The following is a 17,247-nucleotide window of genomic DNA, read 5'->3' as shown; positions in this document are numbered from 1 at the left end:
CTCCCTCTCTGACACACCATGCGAGGGTCACAGGGAGCAGAGGAAACCCTGGACAGGTGGAACGTGAGAGTGAATGGCTGTATGTTTGCATGTTTGGATAGAATGATAGAATTATCGATAAGATATTCATTGTGATATTGTGAAAGTATTCAAGGTACAATATTTATTTTGATATTGTGACAGCAGCCATGGTACAACTATTGTTATCCACTGTACGAATGGCCACTGGGAGAAGGTTTTCACTGAGACTGACTCCAATGAAACGTACATATAGCTCGTATGCAGGAATTACAACCTATGTCTACATTTTCAAAACCAGCGCCTCTAGTGGTTGTACACATGACAGCAACCTGGTAGTTCCTTGGAAGTGGTATCTAGTAGCTTCGCTGAAGTCACCACCGGCAGTCGGCTCAGTGACGAGAGCACTACACCTGAGTGTGGTCGACAAGGGTTTGACTCCCTATATTTAATTTTTACTGCCTAACCCTGTCTTTTTTGCCCTAACCCTAAATTCAGTAACACATACACACACGTGTATATTTGAGTTGAAAAATACTGCACCGTACATATAGGTCATATGCAGGAATCACGATCTATGTCTAAGTTTTCCCATAGTTACGTTTGAGTTGGAGGACAGGTTGTTTTCACTTGACTAACTGTACAAAGGAATTACATTATTCCTTATCCACCATGATGAGGAGAGTAGCATTCACCTGCTATCTGCCATGTTTTTTATACTCTCTCTCCTTCTAACTGTCCTCCACATGAGGGTCGTGGGGGGCTGACAGGTTACATTCTTAACAGGTTTTTGTACTGTGGGAGGAAACTTAAGTACCTGGAGAAAACCCATATGCACATAGGGAGAACATGCAAACGCCATTGTCGTTCAAACAGGGACTCAAACCAGAAACCACTACACCGCAGTGTAAAATTATAATGACACAAAATATCAGCTCTGAGGAAAAGTGCTTGAGTAATTCAACGTGCACCTGAAATAGCACACAGTAGACAGGTGTGAAGGTGTACCTGACTGCCTGCGGTCTCCTGAAAGCAGCGACCCAGAGCATTCTTGGAGGTGACAGGCTGAAACTGAGGGACCTGGTAGCCGTGCTGGCTTGGGTAGACTACGTTGTACCCGTGGTGCTGGATCTTCTGGCTGTTGTCTGTGTGGTGGTAGGTGTAGCTGGTGGATGAGGAGGAGCCGGACTGGGAACCTTTGAACTGGTGACCATTGTTGTGGTAGTTGTCCAGCTGAGACACCTGGTGGACCTGGACAGAGGCTTCTGGAGGATGTTTGATGTGGATGTTGACGATGCTGGGGCTGAATACTTGAGAGACACGGGACGACATGAGCGATACAACTGTCATTGTGCATTATCATTATAAAAAAAGGCATTGTGGGTATTTCAGGGGAACAGTTTTGATGGGACAGTCCAATAAAGATTGTGTACTTTGCTTTTAAAAGGATAGTTCTGTGTTTTTAAGTGTAGTTGTATGAGGCACTGACAGAATCAGACTTGACTATGCTTGTGCCCCATGCACCATTTATGCCTCTCCAATGTTAAAGTAGGGGGGCATAGACCCTCCAATAATGACAAGCCTCGGTGTGTGCATAGATATACTGTGACAGTGTCATGTCCAAAGAGATCCCATGCCCACAGAAGCCTAGGAGCCATGGGCCAGCCCCCCTCCATTTAGAGTATTTCATTGGTTGGCACAGAGCAGATTAAAACCCCAGAAGTTTGCATTGACAAAAGCTAAATTTAACCGGGGCACAGAAAATTACCGTAATTAAGTGAGTGAAAAAGTGGATTATCCTGACCACTACCAATGAAAACAGTCACTAAAGAACTCCCATAATGCTGAAATCCCAGACGGCTATTGTGGCACTCTGGAAACTGGAGGAGGAGAAAACGAGTTTAACTGTCAGAAACTTCAGCGACGAATGGCTGACGGAAGTGGACCAGACTTGCTGTGAACGAAAACTGTTGACATTCTCCACCAAGAGAATTCTTTCTGATGGACTCCAGAACTTTAAGAAAGGCTTAGAGAAATTCCGCTTGGTTTGTTATTTGCTGTTTGATATATTTTCTTTTTTTTGATTATTCATGATATTCATTAAATTAGGTGCTCGCTTATATCTAAAAAGGTTAACACAGAGATAAATAAATCATTGACTACAGCTCTCTTTGAAATGTATTGGAGTTTACTGAGAGATTTGGGACTTATTTGAACTTATTTGGTGAAACACTAAAATAATAATAATAATAATAAGAAGAAGAAGCAGCATCAGAACCAGCCTGAAAGATGTCACACTTAGGAAAACATGACTGCAAGCAAGAAGAAACATATTTCAGTCACATAACAACAGGCTAATCTTATGCAATATATGCTTTCTTAAGTATTTGATATCTTGAGAGTATGTTTGTCACTGACATAGTTTTTTCCAACTTAAGCCTGTAAATTGCTCCTTCTCCCCCCACACCAGTCTACGTAAAAAAGATTTTAGCTCAGATGGACGCAAGCTGCTAGTCTAATGCTAATGCTAATGCTAATGTCTAATTTGATTCATTTGTGTTTACTTAGGTAAATACAAAAGAAGCATTTCAAACACCAAAGTCACCAAATAACACATTTATTTGGTGACTTACTGATGGAGACATCAGTGGATCAAAATATCCTGAGTGTTGTGATGAACAATGACAGATTTTCTCTATAGAATTTGAAGCAAGGACTGAGCGGTTTACAAAGCCACATAAAGTTTAATTTCCTGTTGGAAAAACCTGTCTGACAGTGAGTTTAAGTGACAAACAAACAGGCACAAAACACAATATGTGACTATGATATGAATCCGTTAGCAGAACACCTTTTAATCTCTGCTTCATACGCACAAAAGCAGTGGCAACGAGACTGTGATAATCCACGATCTGATTACTTCAGCGATAAACAGCCTGAGCTCAAGATCCACAAGGACCGCCTCTTTGTAGAGTTCTGGTTCCTGATTGGATAAAGTGTTGTGGGATACTGGAAACATTTCTCCTAGATTTACTGTCAGAGGCTGAGAGGTTCATGTCACTGAGCACACTATATCGGCATTAATATCGGTATCGGTCAATGTTCGTCATTTTTTAACATATCAGCATCGGTCTGATGAGTAAAACTGTGCCGATTTTAACAACCAATGTTTATACCCATCTAGTTGCTGTGTGGGCGCTTGTTCACAGTGTCGACAGAAGATACACGAAAAGCAGTAATAAATACCACAAATTTGACTATGTCCTTTGAAGTACAAAAACAATGGCAGGAAGCTAACACTGCTAACGTTAGCCAGCAGGCAAAAAAGAAAGCAGTCGCAGTTGGGAGCCCAATACAGCAAGTAATCGACCAAAGAAGGACAGTTGCCAGACTTTCTCGCACGAGTTTAGTGAGTTGAGGGAGTTAAACTGTACTTTAATTTAGTTACACACTTGCTAAGTGGTAAAGGTTTCTAAAAACCTTTACTTGTAGCTGGTTACTTGTGGTTTATGGTAGCCCTGTAACCTTGTTATTTGGAGGTAAAACATGTTTTGAAAATAAAGACATTCAAATATTCAGCTTGCCTGATTTTCAGTCTGTACAAAATTTCATCATCTCTGAAACAATTTTTTTTAAACATATATCGATAACGGTAGATATCAGTTATCGGCCATAACATTAATATTAATATCGGTATCGGCCAAAATTTGCATCCCTAATTCCTACTAATAGTTCACTGATAGCAACATTAATATGTATATTTCAAGTGACAATTCAAAAATTTTAATTGAAAATTTGAATATAAAATATAAAAGGAATGGAATTCGAGTGGGATTATAGAGGAAAATTTACAGACCTAGTGTGTGTGTGTGTGTGTGTGTGTGTGTGTGTGTGTAGGGGGTTATGGCTGGCTTCTCCTCGGGCAGCTGAAGAGGCAAACGTGCTTGTAATTCCTCACCTACCTCCACATAGAAGTCTGGACTTCACTCACTCCAACACACTGCCAGATCATTATGGTGCTGTATGGTTCACAAGGATTTGTTCCATATCTTTTAAGATTTTCTGCTTATTGCTAGCTTGGGTGAAGCTAGCCCAATCTGCCAGTGATTTTGATGGCACGTCTGGACGCCATTTTGGCCAACTTCAAAATCTCAGAAAAAAGAGAACCAATCACAAATATGTTTTTTCTCCACTGCCACTTACTGCCCCTTACTGCCCCTTACTGCCCCTCTGGAGACGATGAGAACAGAGAAGCACTGCTAGCAGCTTATAGCTTTACATCCAACATGGCGGCTGAAGAGTGGCTGTTGCTTCCATTTTATGCTCCTCCAGGGAAAAAGTCATGAGACTCCATTACTAGAGGCCATCGCGCCGAGAAAATACAACAAGCACGTTTGTTGACACGTTTTCCATCGCTCTCCACTTGCTAATCAGATCATTAGCTATGTTTACATGGACACAAGTAATCGCAACAAAAGCCCGATCATAATAAAAATATGTCATGTAAACATTTCAATCCAAAAACTCAATGCCGTACAGCCCGTCCTGAAACACATTTAATCGGACCAAGAGGGCTGGTATATGCTCATCATCATTCAGCTCGCTGTTGATATAAACAGTCATGACTTCCTGGTTTGGTGCCATCACGAGTCTGATCCACGTCAACGTGGCATATTGAACTGACGATCTGTTTGAAGAACACGGTGTATTTCCATTGCAAAGAAGGCATAATGAACAGACACTGATGTCACAGTGGAAGAAGAGGAAAAGCAGTCGGCCCAGTGGAACTGTAAATTTGGAACAAATCTTTTCGGAATGTTTGCACAAGTAAACATAGCTGATTAGTTGTCCAGTTATCTACTCAATCAACCTCAATCTCAAATGACATTGAGATGCAGTCTGGTGTTAGCCAGGCTAGCTTTTTGCAGCCTTTTTGTTCTTTTTTTTTAACAACAGAGTTAATGTGTTCTCCATTCTAGGGTTTGGGGTCATCGCTGCAAAAAAAATAACAGGGTCGTCCACAAGTAGCATCTAATAACACATAAAAAAGCAAATCTAAGTAAATCCATTAATGCCGGAGAGAAAAGTTAAATATATGTGTGTACATAAAGGCAAAGGAAAGGAGGGTGAAAGGAGATGGGAAGATGAGAAGAACTTTAAATTGTGAAGGGCAGCATTATCCTTCTCAGTGTGCAGCCTGCTGGAAATTATGAGATGAAGAACAAGGAGAAGGTAGCACTGGTTATTATTATGTGAAAAATGTAATTTAGCATGTTTCAGAATGTAACAAATTCCAATGGGGAGCTTTAAACTGCGTTGAGCAACTTTGAACTGGAACTGTGATTAAGAACTTCAAACAGTGGGGGGCAGCATTACACCACTCATCGTGTACAGCCTGCCAAAAATTGGAAGGAGAAATAGGCAATGGATTATCAACGCTACATTTCCCTAACAACCCTCTGGTTCTGGTTCAGGTTCAAAGCTGAGGCAAGTTCGACCCACATCTTTGGCCCTAGTATCAAAAACTAACGGTGAGACACCACGATTTTTTTATGCTAATCCACGAAATGTTTAATGTTTATCTGTGGTATCAGTTAAAAAAATATACTACTGTAATATATAATATTGCCTTCCAAAATAAGCAACATTTCACTCTATCGATTTTCCCCAATCAAAAACAATTGAAAAGAAACAGGAGTCTTGCATTGTGTGGTTTTCACTCACCAGTGCTCTGGCCGTTGCTGTAGGTCAGTGGCAGCGTGTGTGTGGAGTGGACCTGAGTTTGGCTGTAGCTGCCGGACGTCTGCTGCTGCTGCTGCTGCTGCTGGTGTCCACTCTGAACTGGCATCTGGCAGAACTTTCCAGTAAAGTTGGGTGGACACTGACACTTGTCCCTGGTGCTGCACTTGCCGCCGTTCATACACGGGAGATGACAAACCACTAAGGAGACAACAGGGAAAAACAGTGGCGTTATTCTTACACACTAAGAAACTGTCGACACACACGCAGTCGTGCAAATGTTTAATATGTCTTCTCAATATTACAGTGTCGACAGAAAATTTGTGGTATCTCACAATATATGCAAACTCAATGCAATTTGTATTCATCATTATTGTATTGTAGTAAATTATAATTATATATAATATCCATTGAAACAGGACAGGAAGGAAGTTGGGGCTTTGAACAAAAAGTAGCTTTTATTTGATCCATATTTAAGTGAGAATTGGTGTTGTGACAGTCTGCACGTTCATGCTCACGCACAATTCCACCTGGTGACTTAACTTCATTTAAAGTTGTCACAATAAGTGAATGATTTGCATGTTTGCTGCATTGTAGAGTGTCTCTAACCACCTTGATTCAAATTTAATGACAACACATTAGTGATGTCTGTCATAGATCAATGAAGGAGCTTTTCATTTTATTAGGAAATAAACTTTGTTACTGTGCAGGAAAGTGACAATAACATTGTCACTTTCTTCCAGCTATTGTAATATCCTCTCAAAATATGCATTCTGTTGCACAAATTTACTGAATGTCTTTTTTAAATAACTCATATCCTTCAATTTCAATTAATTATTGATGTATCAGTTAGCAAGTTAATTATTATTCATAATCCAAATTGATAACTAGCTAAATGAATGAGACTGAATCAGTAAATTGGCCATATTTTTATGGTGGCACGTTTATGTCAAAAGTTGTGAGAGCAGTGAAACATGTTCACGAGCAAATAACATTACTGCACGTGCGCATAATGTAATGTAATGTAATGTACAGCCCTTTACAACAACCCACAGTTGACCAAAGTGCTTTACAAAATAAAAGCATTAGAGACACACAGCATTAAAAGCAGACAGTAAAAGCAAATTCATGAAACATAAATCAAAGCATTTAAATACCAAATAAAAACACACACAAATAAAAAGTGAACTAAAAGAATAAAAAGAGTGAAAAATAATAAAAAAAACTGTAACCACACTTCTGGGTATTAAAAGCCATTCTGAATAAATATCAGTGTTTCCTCTACATTCATTTAGGAGTGGCGAGCCACTATTCCTAAATCCTAGCCACTGCTCCTTCAAATTTCTTTTCTTTTCTTTTGTTGCAAATTCACCACAGAGTCCTGCACTGGGTCAGGTACTCGCGGAATACTACGGTAAACTACAGATAACTATCTTGCTCAGTATCTGCTCTTTGGGGGAGAGCTACGCTGCTACGATGTGCCACTTCAAGCTATGCGAAACAGGGAATAACAGCGTTCAGTTCATCTGTTTACGTGCACCAGTCATGGATGTATTATAAGAACTGTAACTGGATAGAGCTCCGCCCCCTCTGCCTTGAAGACAATTTTGTCATGGTGGCCACTCGTGGTACTGCAACAAATAATACTCATGCAGCCCAAAAAGCAATTTTCCCATTGAGCACAATAGTAAAAGAGACAGCTGTAAAAGTGTCCAGTGTGGCGTTTTGAGATTTTCCAAAAAAATACAGTTTTAGGCTCTCCCAAAATGCCATTTCTGTGTGGATGAAATGCCAATACAATGAAAAAAAAACAAAAAAAAAACTATGTGCCGTCCCCTACAGACATTTCTGTTACAAGGGCCCTAACAAGTGGTTCCAAGGTTTTTAATAATAGATGGTAGAGGCTGATGTTGTGTTGTGTGTTGACCCTCATGTAAATCCTGTAGTTCCCACACATTACAGCACAGCAGGTGTCACGTTTACATTTACACGGAACAAGCTGCAGCACACACACTTTTAACCAGAGAGCTGACGTCACGAAGAAACATAAGTGTGTTTGTGTGAGAAGTCATAGTGAACATCAGGCTCACTAATCTTTTCAAATTCCTCAAGTCCTCCCTCCATTTTCTTTTCTTATTTTTGAGGTTTTGTTGCAGTTGCCAAAGAAAACTTGTTTAGTTTGCAAATACTTCTCTGATAATTTGTGGTTTTCCTCAGGGATATATTTGAAACATCTGCTTCAAATTGACTGGGGAGTCACATGAGACACATTTGACCTCTGTGGCTAAAGTGTCTGCAGAGCCCTCTCTTAACTGTTGGGAAAATATCCCAAAGAAAATGGAAAATGAGCCCCATCTTACACAGTGCTGAATTATTTCAATCTGTCATTATTTGTCATTGTTATTCTTTTTCAGTATCGAGACTCAGTGCAGTAACCAATGAATAAAGATGCAGAAACCAATGCAGGAATCATTCAACTCATGAAAACAGACATGAATTGAACGGGTACTGCACTAGTCATTCTTAATAAATCAATAAATTGATCGGCAACAATTCTAATATCAATTATTACATTTAGTGTTTGCGTTTTTTAAATTAAAATCAATACTGTAATTTCAGATTCTTCACTCTGAACATATTCTGGTTTCCTTGCTCCTCTCTGTCAGTAACCTGAATATCTTTGCTTTGTGGACTAAATAAAATGTTTGTCATTTTGAGGTTCGGGAAACAATGCTCCAAATTTTACAGCATTCTCCTCACGTGATGGAGAAAATCATTCAATTGAATGGAGAAGAGACTTTTAGGACAGTTAACAGTTATTACTGTGTTAACTGATGTTACCAGTTCAACAACTGTTAACTGTCACAGCAGGTGACTGTAAAGATAAAGGTAAGCTTTCATTAACTATTGATAACCTTTATTAATGCTCCTCATGAGCCTTTTGGTAACATAGGCCATGTATCGCTCAACAAAGATCTCACAAATTCATAAGGACACAAAATAAGCATTAGAATTTTACCCTTTATTAATGCTCCTTGTTTTACTCTTTAAAATAAGAGTCGCAAGGAATATTAATACAGGGTAATAATGGTTAATAAATGCTTAATTATGGTTACGTAGTGCTTATTCTGTACACAACGTACTAGTTAAGAGATGCATGTTCTCAACTTTACAATTCAGGTCAAGTGGAGGATTAATAAAGGTATAGTATGTTTAAGTAATGTTGTGATTCAGTCACTATTCCAGCACTGTATAATATTTGCACTAGAGTTGGATAATTCTCCACTCAACACAAACTAAGAATAATAAGTTGAGGAATTGAGAAACCCGGCTTGTTGCATTGTGATCGGTGTATAAGCTGACACATGTACAGTCTGATTTTTCCCTTCAACATTCAGCCCACCTCCACCTCCATACCTCCCACCTGAGTCTATTTATTTTAATCTGACTATAAATGATTTGAAACCATCTGGACGGCAACTGACACAAATGAACTGGCAGCTACAGATGTCTGAGAGAAAGTGAGCCGGGGCTGAAGGCCAGCAAACTCTCAGAACTTGGCAAGTTGTTGCATTCACCTGGGAGAAAGTATGCCAAAAGAGCTGGAAAAACAGCACTTAGATCCACTCTCCAGGGGCCGTAACCAGGCCAAATGGGATACACATACAACAGCCCGAATATGTCCAATTTAAAAGTAATCTGTGTACATTGTATCAAGTCATTCCATGAATATTTCCTGCTATCACCAAACTATCATCCACTGACCGAGTCGTTTTCACTTCATCTTTGCCAGGATCTAGATTCTCTACAGCCTCTGCTGAACTCGCCATCTCACGACTGAAAAATGAGTCTTCAGAAAAAGAAACAATACGGGAAAAACAAGAAATGGAACTTGGTCAAATATGATGCAGGAATATACTCTCTTACTTCATTTATTACAAAATGTTTTATTAATGTGTGGTTGTTGCAGTAAGAGCACCAGCACCAGCAACACGGCCACACCATTGAAGACCCGTGTTCATTTCACTGACCAAAACTATGATGAAAAATGTTCACCAGTGATAACAAGACGTTAAATCAATATCAATAAAGTTGACCTGACAAAAACTGACAAATAAAAACGAGACAAAAATGTAAGAAAAACATACGAAAAAAAAGAGATCCAATCAGACTAATCAGGTTAGGTTGATCAACCTGGAGGAGGACACACAAAGAAAGTGGCAGAAATGACGGTGTTAGGGAAGACAAAACCCTTTGTAAACCATGCTGAGACAAACTCAAAGGTAAAAACACAACAAACCTGAACTGACATTTGGAGGCGAGTCATCCAGAAACAAATGCAAATGTTCAGTAAAGCGCACACACTAAAACTATTTTATCAGCTCAGCAGTTTAAAACCAATGCTAATAATTTTGGATTTAAAATAAAAACATCAATAAATACGGTGGGGCTGCACGGTTGGTGTAGTGGTTAGCACTCTTGCCTTTGCAGCAAGAAGACCCGGGTTCGAGCTCCGGTTGGAACAAGGGCCTTTCTGCATGGACTTTGCATGTTCTCCCCGTGTGTGCGTGGGTTTTCTCCGGGTTCTCCGGCTTCCTCCCACAGTCCAAAAACATGCAATATGGGGAATAAGGTAAATTGGAAACCCTAAATTGACCATAGGTGTGAGAGTGAATGGTTGTTTGTTTCAATGTGTGTGTGGCCCTGCGATGGACTGGCGAACTGTCCAGGGTGTACCCCACCTTTTGCCCTATGTAGCTGAGATTGGCACAGCACCCCCCGACCCTCTGGTGGAGGATAAAAGTGGTAAGGATTAATACGGTGGCCGACAGGGGCAAACGCACTGCAGGAGGAGAAACAAGCTGCATATTCACAAACACTGCGGATTCCCAAAACACCGGCAAATCACAAAACATCGGCAAGTCCCAAAACGCCAGCCGCACAAGGCGCACTCATTATCGCACAAGGCGACACGATAAGGTCCTCTCAGAAGTTGTCACTTCACTCACAGTGGGCTACAGTTTTCTTGAATAATCCTTCCTCTGCCCCCATTAATTACAACACTTTAACATCTGATCTTCGGAGGGTTTTTGATCAACCCCTCCAGGGGAGTGATGCCTCTAAGCGACTGTTAAATCTTCGTCAGGGTAAGACTTTGGTCGCGGATTACTCCATTGTTTTTCGTAGCCACGCAGCTGAGAGTGGAGGCTGATGGCCAGAGCCTGCATCTACTGTGGTCAGTCTGGCCATTTCATTGCCTCCTGCCCCTCCCGGCCAAAAGAATGAGCTCACCAGCTTGCCGGGGAGCAAGCTGATGTGGTGTCAACGGTCTCCCCCTCTCACTTTCCTCATCGACTCCGGAGCAGAAGACTGCTTCAGCGACCAGAAGGTCGCCAACCAAGCTAGGATCCCCACTGTCCCCCTCCCCCAACCAAAAAACATCCTGGATCTCGACGGTAGACCCCTGGCCAAGGTCACCCACTGAACTCAGCCTGTCACACTCCTCCTTTCTGGCAACCACCACGAGCAGATTCAATTGTTCCTGATCCCGTCCTCTTCCGCCCCTGCCGTGCTGGGTCTCCCATGGTTGGCTTGTCACAGCCCCTAGTTCAACTGGTCTACTGGCCAGCTCACCAATTGGAGCGTCCTTTGTCATTCCCAGTGCCTCCACTCCGCTCTCCCGGCCTCCCCCTCGTGTCCAGAGCCACTCCCAGCACCACCAGATCTCACCTCCTGAGTTTCATGACTTGAGCGAAGTGTTCTCTAAACAGCATGCACTCTCTCTGCCTCCCCATCGTCCCTACGACTGCAGCATCGACCTGCTCCCCGGGGCCACTCTCCCCTCCAGCCGTCTCTATAATATCTTGCGCCTGAACGCAAAAGCATGGAGAAGTACATTACATTACATTACATGTCATTTAGCAGACGCTTTTATCCAAAGCAACTTACAATAAGTGCATTTAAACATTTGGGTACAAATAAGAGCTAGTACATCCACGAGTCCCTAGTAGCTGGTCTCATTCGTCCTTTGTCGTCCCCAGTTGGAGCAGGTTTTTTCTTTGTCCAGAAGAAGGATGGTTCCCTACGGCCCTGCATCGACTACAGGGGACTGAACGAGATCACTGTCAGGAACAAGTACACCCTGCCCCTGCTCGATGCAGCCTTCAGTCCCCTCAATAAAGCGTGCATCTTTTCAAAACTGGACCTGCGCAATGCCTACCACTTGGTCCGGATCCGTGAGGGGGACAAATGGAAGACTGCATTCAACACCCCAATTGGCCACTTCGAATACTTGGTAATGCCCTTCGGCCTGACCAACACCTCCGCCGTTTTCCAGAGTCTAGTCAACGACGTTCTGCATGACATGCTGGACAAGTTACATGTCCAGCATGTCTGTTTGGTACTCCAACGCCTTCTAGAGAACCGGCTGTTTGTGAAGGGTTTCAGTGTACTGAGGCTGAGACTGCGTTTGTCCGGCTCAAAAGACTCTTCACCACTGCCCCTATCCTGTCTCACCCTGACCCAACCTCCAGTTCACAGTTGAGGTGGACGCCTCCGACATCAGGGTAGGAGCGGTCCTCTCCCAACAGAGTGCCACCAACCAGATAACTCCAACCCTGTGCCTTCTTCAGCCGCCGCCTATCTCCTGCAGAGGCCAACTATTACGTTGGGAACCGCGAGTTGAGGCACTGGCTGGAGGGGTCCTCCCAACCCTTTGTCGTCTGGACCGATCACAAGAGCCTCGCCTACCTCCGGAATGCCAAACGCCTCAACTCTCGGCAGGCAGTGGGGACACTCCTCCAAACTCGCCTGCCATCCAGGAACCGTACGCACCCTCCAATTCCTCAGACAGCAATTTGGTGGCCCACCATGTCTCAGGACGTCACATCTTTCGTGATGATGTGACGTCAAGTGAAGCCCCCCCCGGGCTTGCTGAACCTCCTGTCCATTCACTGACGTCCCTGGTCCCACATTGCTGTGGATTTCATCACCTGTCTTCCCCCCTCCCAGAACAACACCACAGTCCTGACCGTTATAGACCAGTTCTCCAAAGCAGTTCACTTCATCCCCCTCACCAAACTTCCCACTGCCGCCGAGACGGAACTTCCACAGGGACCACCCTGGGAGACCTGGCATGGCGCCAGGAGGCGCCTGTTGAGGGGGAGGTACTGTCACGATCCCACTCTCCTCCTCCGTTATTGTTGTAGTTTTCCTCCGTGCTGCTCTCTCTCTCTCCCCTCTCTGCAGGAGGCGTGGCTGACCTACTTCCACTGATGAAGCTGGTGATCAGCAACACCTGCGGCGGCTCCTCCTCACCTGCTCCTGATGAGCAATCAGGAGGGTTTTTAAGCCTTTGCCGTCGTCCCAGTCACCAGCGTCAGATTGTTTATGCTCTACCAGTGGTAATGTCTATGACTTTATTTGTGATATCTCAAACTCTGACTTCTGGACTACTCACTCATGCTGTTCTGCCTCAGGTCGCCATGTCTCCTGCTTCCCCGAGAGCAACGGATTCACCACCATCCTTCTCCAACGTTGGAACTTCCCCTGTCTCCATTCTCCACTGTGAGTTTGTTCCCTTCTGGACTTCCCAAACCCCTGACTCTCGCCATATTCCCGGCACAACTCCATTGGTCGTCTCTCTGAGCCCCCCTCCCTTTCTCGTTCCCCTTGTCATCATTAATTATAATACACATTGCTGCAATAAATCTTATTCAACTCTATATCTGTCTCCTCTGCATTTTCGGATCCTGCTCGTAGTTAAACCGCTCTGCTCTCGCGAGCATAACATAACCATGAAATTTCAATCTATGTTCCGATCCCTCCGTCTTCTTCTGTTCGCTGTGAGCACGTTTCATAGCAGTGATTCACCTCCACCGTCTCTGTGGATCTGTGGGGATCCGGTAAAATGTTCTACAGTCGTGTTTTGGCACAAAGATACAAGTTGTGTGATTCATGTGTTGGCTTGTATTTGCATATATAGAGCTGAACAGTGTTGTTTCCCACCAGAAAGCGTTACCTTGGTTGTGTGACGTCAGCTGTATACTGTATGTATCCAAGCCTCATCTATTATGTCATGGTCTGTGGGCAAGTTTCAACAGACCCACACCTTCTTTCCACTGATTCATAAATCTAAACTCTTTACTCAACATGTCTCACATCAGTTCAGTGAGACAAACAAGACAAGCACGTTTGGTTCTGTCTTGTCTCTTTGAGTTTAATCTATGCTGCAAGTAAACTTTCATCCTCCCAGGATAGTACCCAGCCACTGCAGAGGTGAGAAAGATGGAGTAAGGAAGGAAGGAATGAAGGAATGAAGGAAAGAAGGACCAAGGGTAGAGGAGGATTAAAGCAAGCCCACACAGGCCCTGCAGTCAAATATCTATTTCCACACCTTCAGTCACAGGTCCAGGTGCAACATGAGGAATCCATTCTGCAGGTTCTGCAAAGTTCTCTTAGGATCACAAAGTCTACAGCTGGTCACAAAAAAACAAATAATTAAAAGTGTGTGGGTTTTAACTGATCTTAATAGAATAAAACATACCACATATATGTTTTATCACTCCTTATTTTTAAAAATAAACAATGACAAATGTTTTCTGTTAGGAGCAAAACTTGTCTTAGTATATGAAAAAGGTATACATGTACTGTGTGTATGTGTATGTGTATATATATATATATATATATATATATATACTTTACAGTGCGGGAAAGGGCCATCACAGCACAGCTGCACAAAACTACCTTGGTGACAGAAAAACTAGTGATGAGCAAAGCATCATTAAAATCAGTTAATTAAAAATATTTGTTTCAATCAAACTATTTTGGTGTGAAGATTCCAGGGATTTGAGATCTCTCAGAAAGAATGTGACTTCAGAATATAAACAGACATGGATGCCAACAAGTTAATAGCTGTTAATAGTGCTGAGAAACACAAAAAACAAGTCGTCTTTCAATTCAAAGGTTGTGGGTTCAACTCCTGGCTCTGCTTATATACATGCCAATGTTAATAGATGGTCTATTTAAAAAAAAAATAATAATAACATAGGGAAGGGATATGAAAGGGAATCATAACCGAGACCGTTGGATCCTCACTTATTTGAAAATGTACGGGACAAATACGCATACCGTTACACGCCCAGTACTCCAGTATGTGTATGACTGTGAGAATGTGAGACAAATACAACAGAAGTGCTATTAACGGTAAAAGTAGCAAAGTTTATATGGTGGTGAGGTCCGACTGCAAATGGAACTCACCATCAGAACAAGATCATGTCACGTGTCCTTCACCAACATAACAGGAAAAGATCTCTTACCTACTCTGAAGTTGGGTGCTGTCAGTGTATCTGTGGCATGGCCGTTCTCACTGATGATGGTGGTGGTGTTTCCCAGCTCACAGTTGTTGTGACATCTGCCTCCAATGCAGGTTAATTTGCAGATAGTAGGTGTGAAGACTACCTTGATCCTTCCTGTATGGTTGCCCACTGCTGCCGTAAATATGGTGCAGACCGTGACGAGCAGGAGGAGGAGGAGGGGGAGGAAGAGCAGATGAAATCTGGTTATTCTTTGATCCATTGCAAGACGTTATGATATCACTCTCAGGACCAAACTTGTTACAATCAGCTGCTGATGCTCCAGCCAAAACGACGGGAAAACAATCCACCGTATAATGCTCAATTTAAAAAAACTTGACGCGTCTCCTCCCTGCTCTTGTATTCTACCACCTATCTGTTTCTCCTCCTCTTCCACTGATCCTAAGTCCAGTGGCGTCTGTGAAACACGAGTGTAAAAAAAGAAAGAAAAAAAATCTGGGAGAGACAGAAGTCAGCAAACAAAACTCTGGGATGCCTTCCAATTCTTCATCACACTGTAAGTCTGTGAAAGGTGGATATTGGCATACGAGCATACCAAGCTTTCTTCCAAGACAGACAGCGGGGCATGCCACCTTCAGCTGCTCTGTCTGCGCTCCTCACTTTTCAGTTTTCCTCTCATTCCTTCGTCCTTTACTTTTTACAAAGTGCGCTGGAATGTGAGCACATTAATTAAAGAAAAAAAAGTGTGTTTCTCTAAGTCAACACCAAAATCGGGTCAGAAGCCTTTAGAAGGACGACAATAACTTCGTCTTCATCATCTTCCTGTGTGCTGCGTCATTCCCACCTCATAAAAGCCAGCCCTCAGTGCTAATTCACAGGAAAGAGAGACCGGTGAAGAGTACAGCACCTGTCTCACAGTACCTGGAACGTTATCTAACATACATTCTGTATCTCCAGCCAGATATATTTCACCTTTACTTCTAAATCTTTTTTATCTCTACCAAGGTGGTAATGTTTTCATTCTGTAAGGTTGTCCTGTCAGCAACTTCCTGCCTATAGTTGATGAAAGATCAATCTGAATGTTTTGTGATGGGAAAGTGATCACCCAAGTATGTTCCAAAGTATAAAAAATATCATGTCTGTTGTGATGACAGCGATACGATGGACTACCATCAGACTAAGGCCTTGTTTAGACGGCAGCCCAAATCAGACTTTAAAGCAAAAAATCAATGATAATCGAATGCTGTAATTACTATTAACCCTTGGATGCACAACCTACCAATACCTACACTCTTCCACGAGTGGGGTCAAAAATGACCCCAATTAAAATCAATACGTTTTTGCAATAAACTGGGTTGTTATTCTTCAAAATCTTTAAAACGAAGAGTTGTAATATTTTCATATTCCAGGTATTCCTCATAAAACATGTTTGTGACATGAGGCCATTTGCATTTTTATTAATTTTTTCATTAATTTTAAGTGATTTCAGGGTGAAAATTCAGGGTGCTGAGCCCTGAAAAATGAATCATGTTGTACCAAAGCACCATGGGCCAACCTCTGCGTCTGTTGTTTGCAGGTAGTTGCCAACCATCTGGTCCATAGTATCTACTCCTCCTTTGGTCTGGTTGTAGAAGAGGATCATTGGGCTGTTTTCATCCACCATCTTGCTGTGGTGCATTGTGCTAAGCAGCCTTTTTTTCTCACATAGCTGATCATGGTCATGCTGCCATTGAACCCAAATTCAGTGCTGTGGACCTCTCTGGACCTGGAAGCCTTCATGACTGGAGGAATGTCTGGCTTGTTCTGTCGCAAAGTTCCCACAATAGTCAGACCCTTCTCCAGGAGATGCTCCGCAAGAGGCACACTGGTGAAGAAGTTGTCAGTGGTGATGTTGCGACCTGAGTGTCTGAATCCACTGCACAACTGACGGACAATGTGTTCCCCCAGATTCTTCTGAGTGTCTTCCCCTGGTGGTCTCCCTAGGTGCATATGGGATGCGTTCATCACAAACCCAGAAGATCTTCATGCCATACTTGGCGGGCTTGCTCGGCATATACTGCAGAAGCCGGGTCATCCCTCTGAAAGGTTATTAGTGTGTTCATCCACTGTAACACAATCACTGGGGATGAATTTCTGCCTGTTGACCAGGAACAGGTCCCATATGTAGCAGAAAGCTGCC

At 42.6% G+C, this 17,247-nt stretch overlaps 1 protein-coding gene across 1 annotated transcript in view; it reads right to left on the bottom strand.

The window, feature by feature from the left end:
• Positions 1-17,247, bottom strand: part of LOC122782114 (latent-transforming growth factor beta-binding protein 1-like) — a 92,129-nt gene that overhangs the window by 25,843 nt on the left and 49,039 nt on the right. Inside the window, exons 5-7 of the mRNA XM_044046325.1 lie at positions 15,072-15,242; positions 5,740-5,955; positions 1,027-1,328 (exon numbers count right to left, since the gene is read on the bottom strand). Coding sequence (XP_043902260.1) covers positions 1,027-1,328; positions 5,740-5,955; positions 15,072-15,242 — 689 coding nt within the window. The remainder of the gene's footprint in view (positions 1-1,026; positions 1,329-5,739; positions 5,956-15,071; positions 15,243-17,247) is intronic.

This window comes from Solea senegalensis, linkage group LG15 (genome assembly GCF_019176455.1).
Source record: "Solea senegalensis isolate Sse05_10M linkage group LG15, IFAPA_SoseM_1, whole genome shotgun sequence".
Lineage (NCBI taxonomy): Eukaryota > Metazoa > Chordata > Actinopteri > Pleuronectiformes > Soleidae > Solea > Solea senegalensis.
Note: the sequence above shows the minus strand (reverse complement) of the source record. Positions and strands in the feature narration are given on the sequence as shown.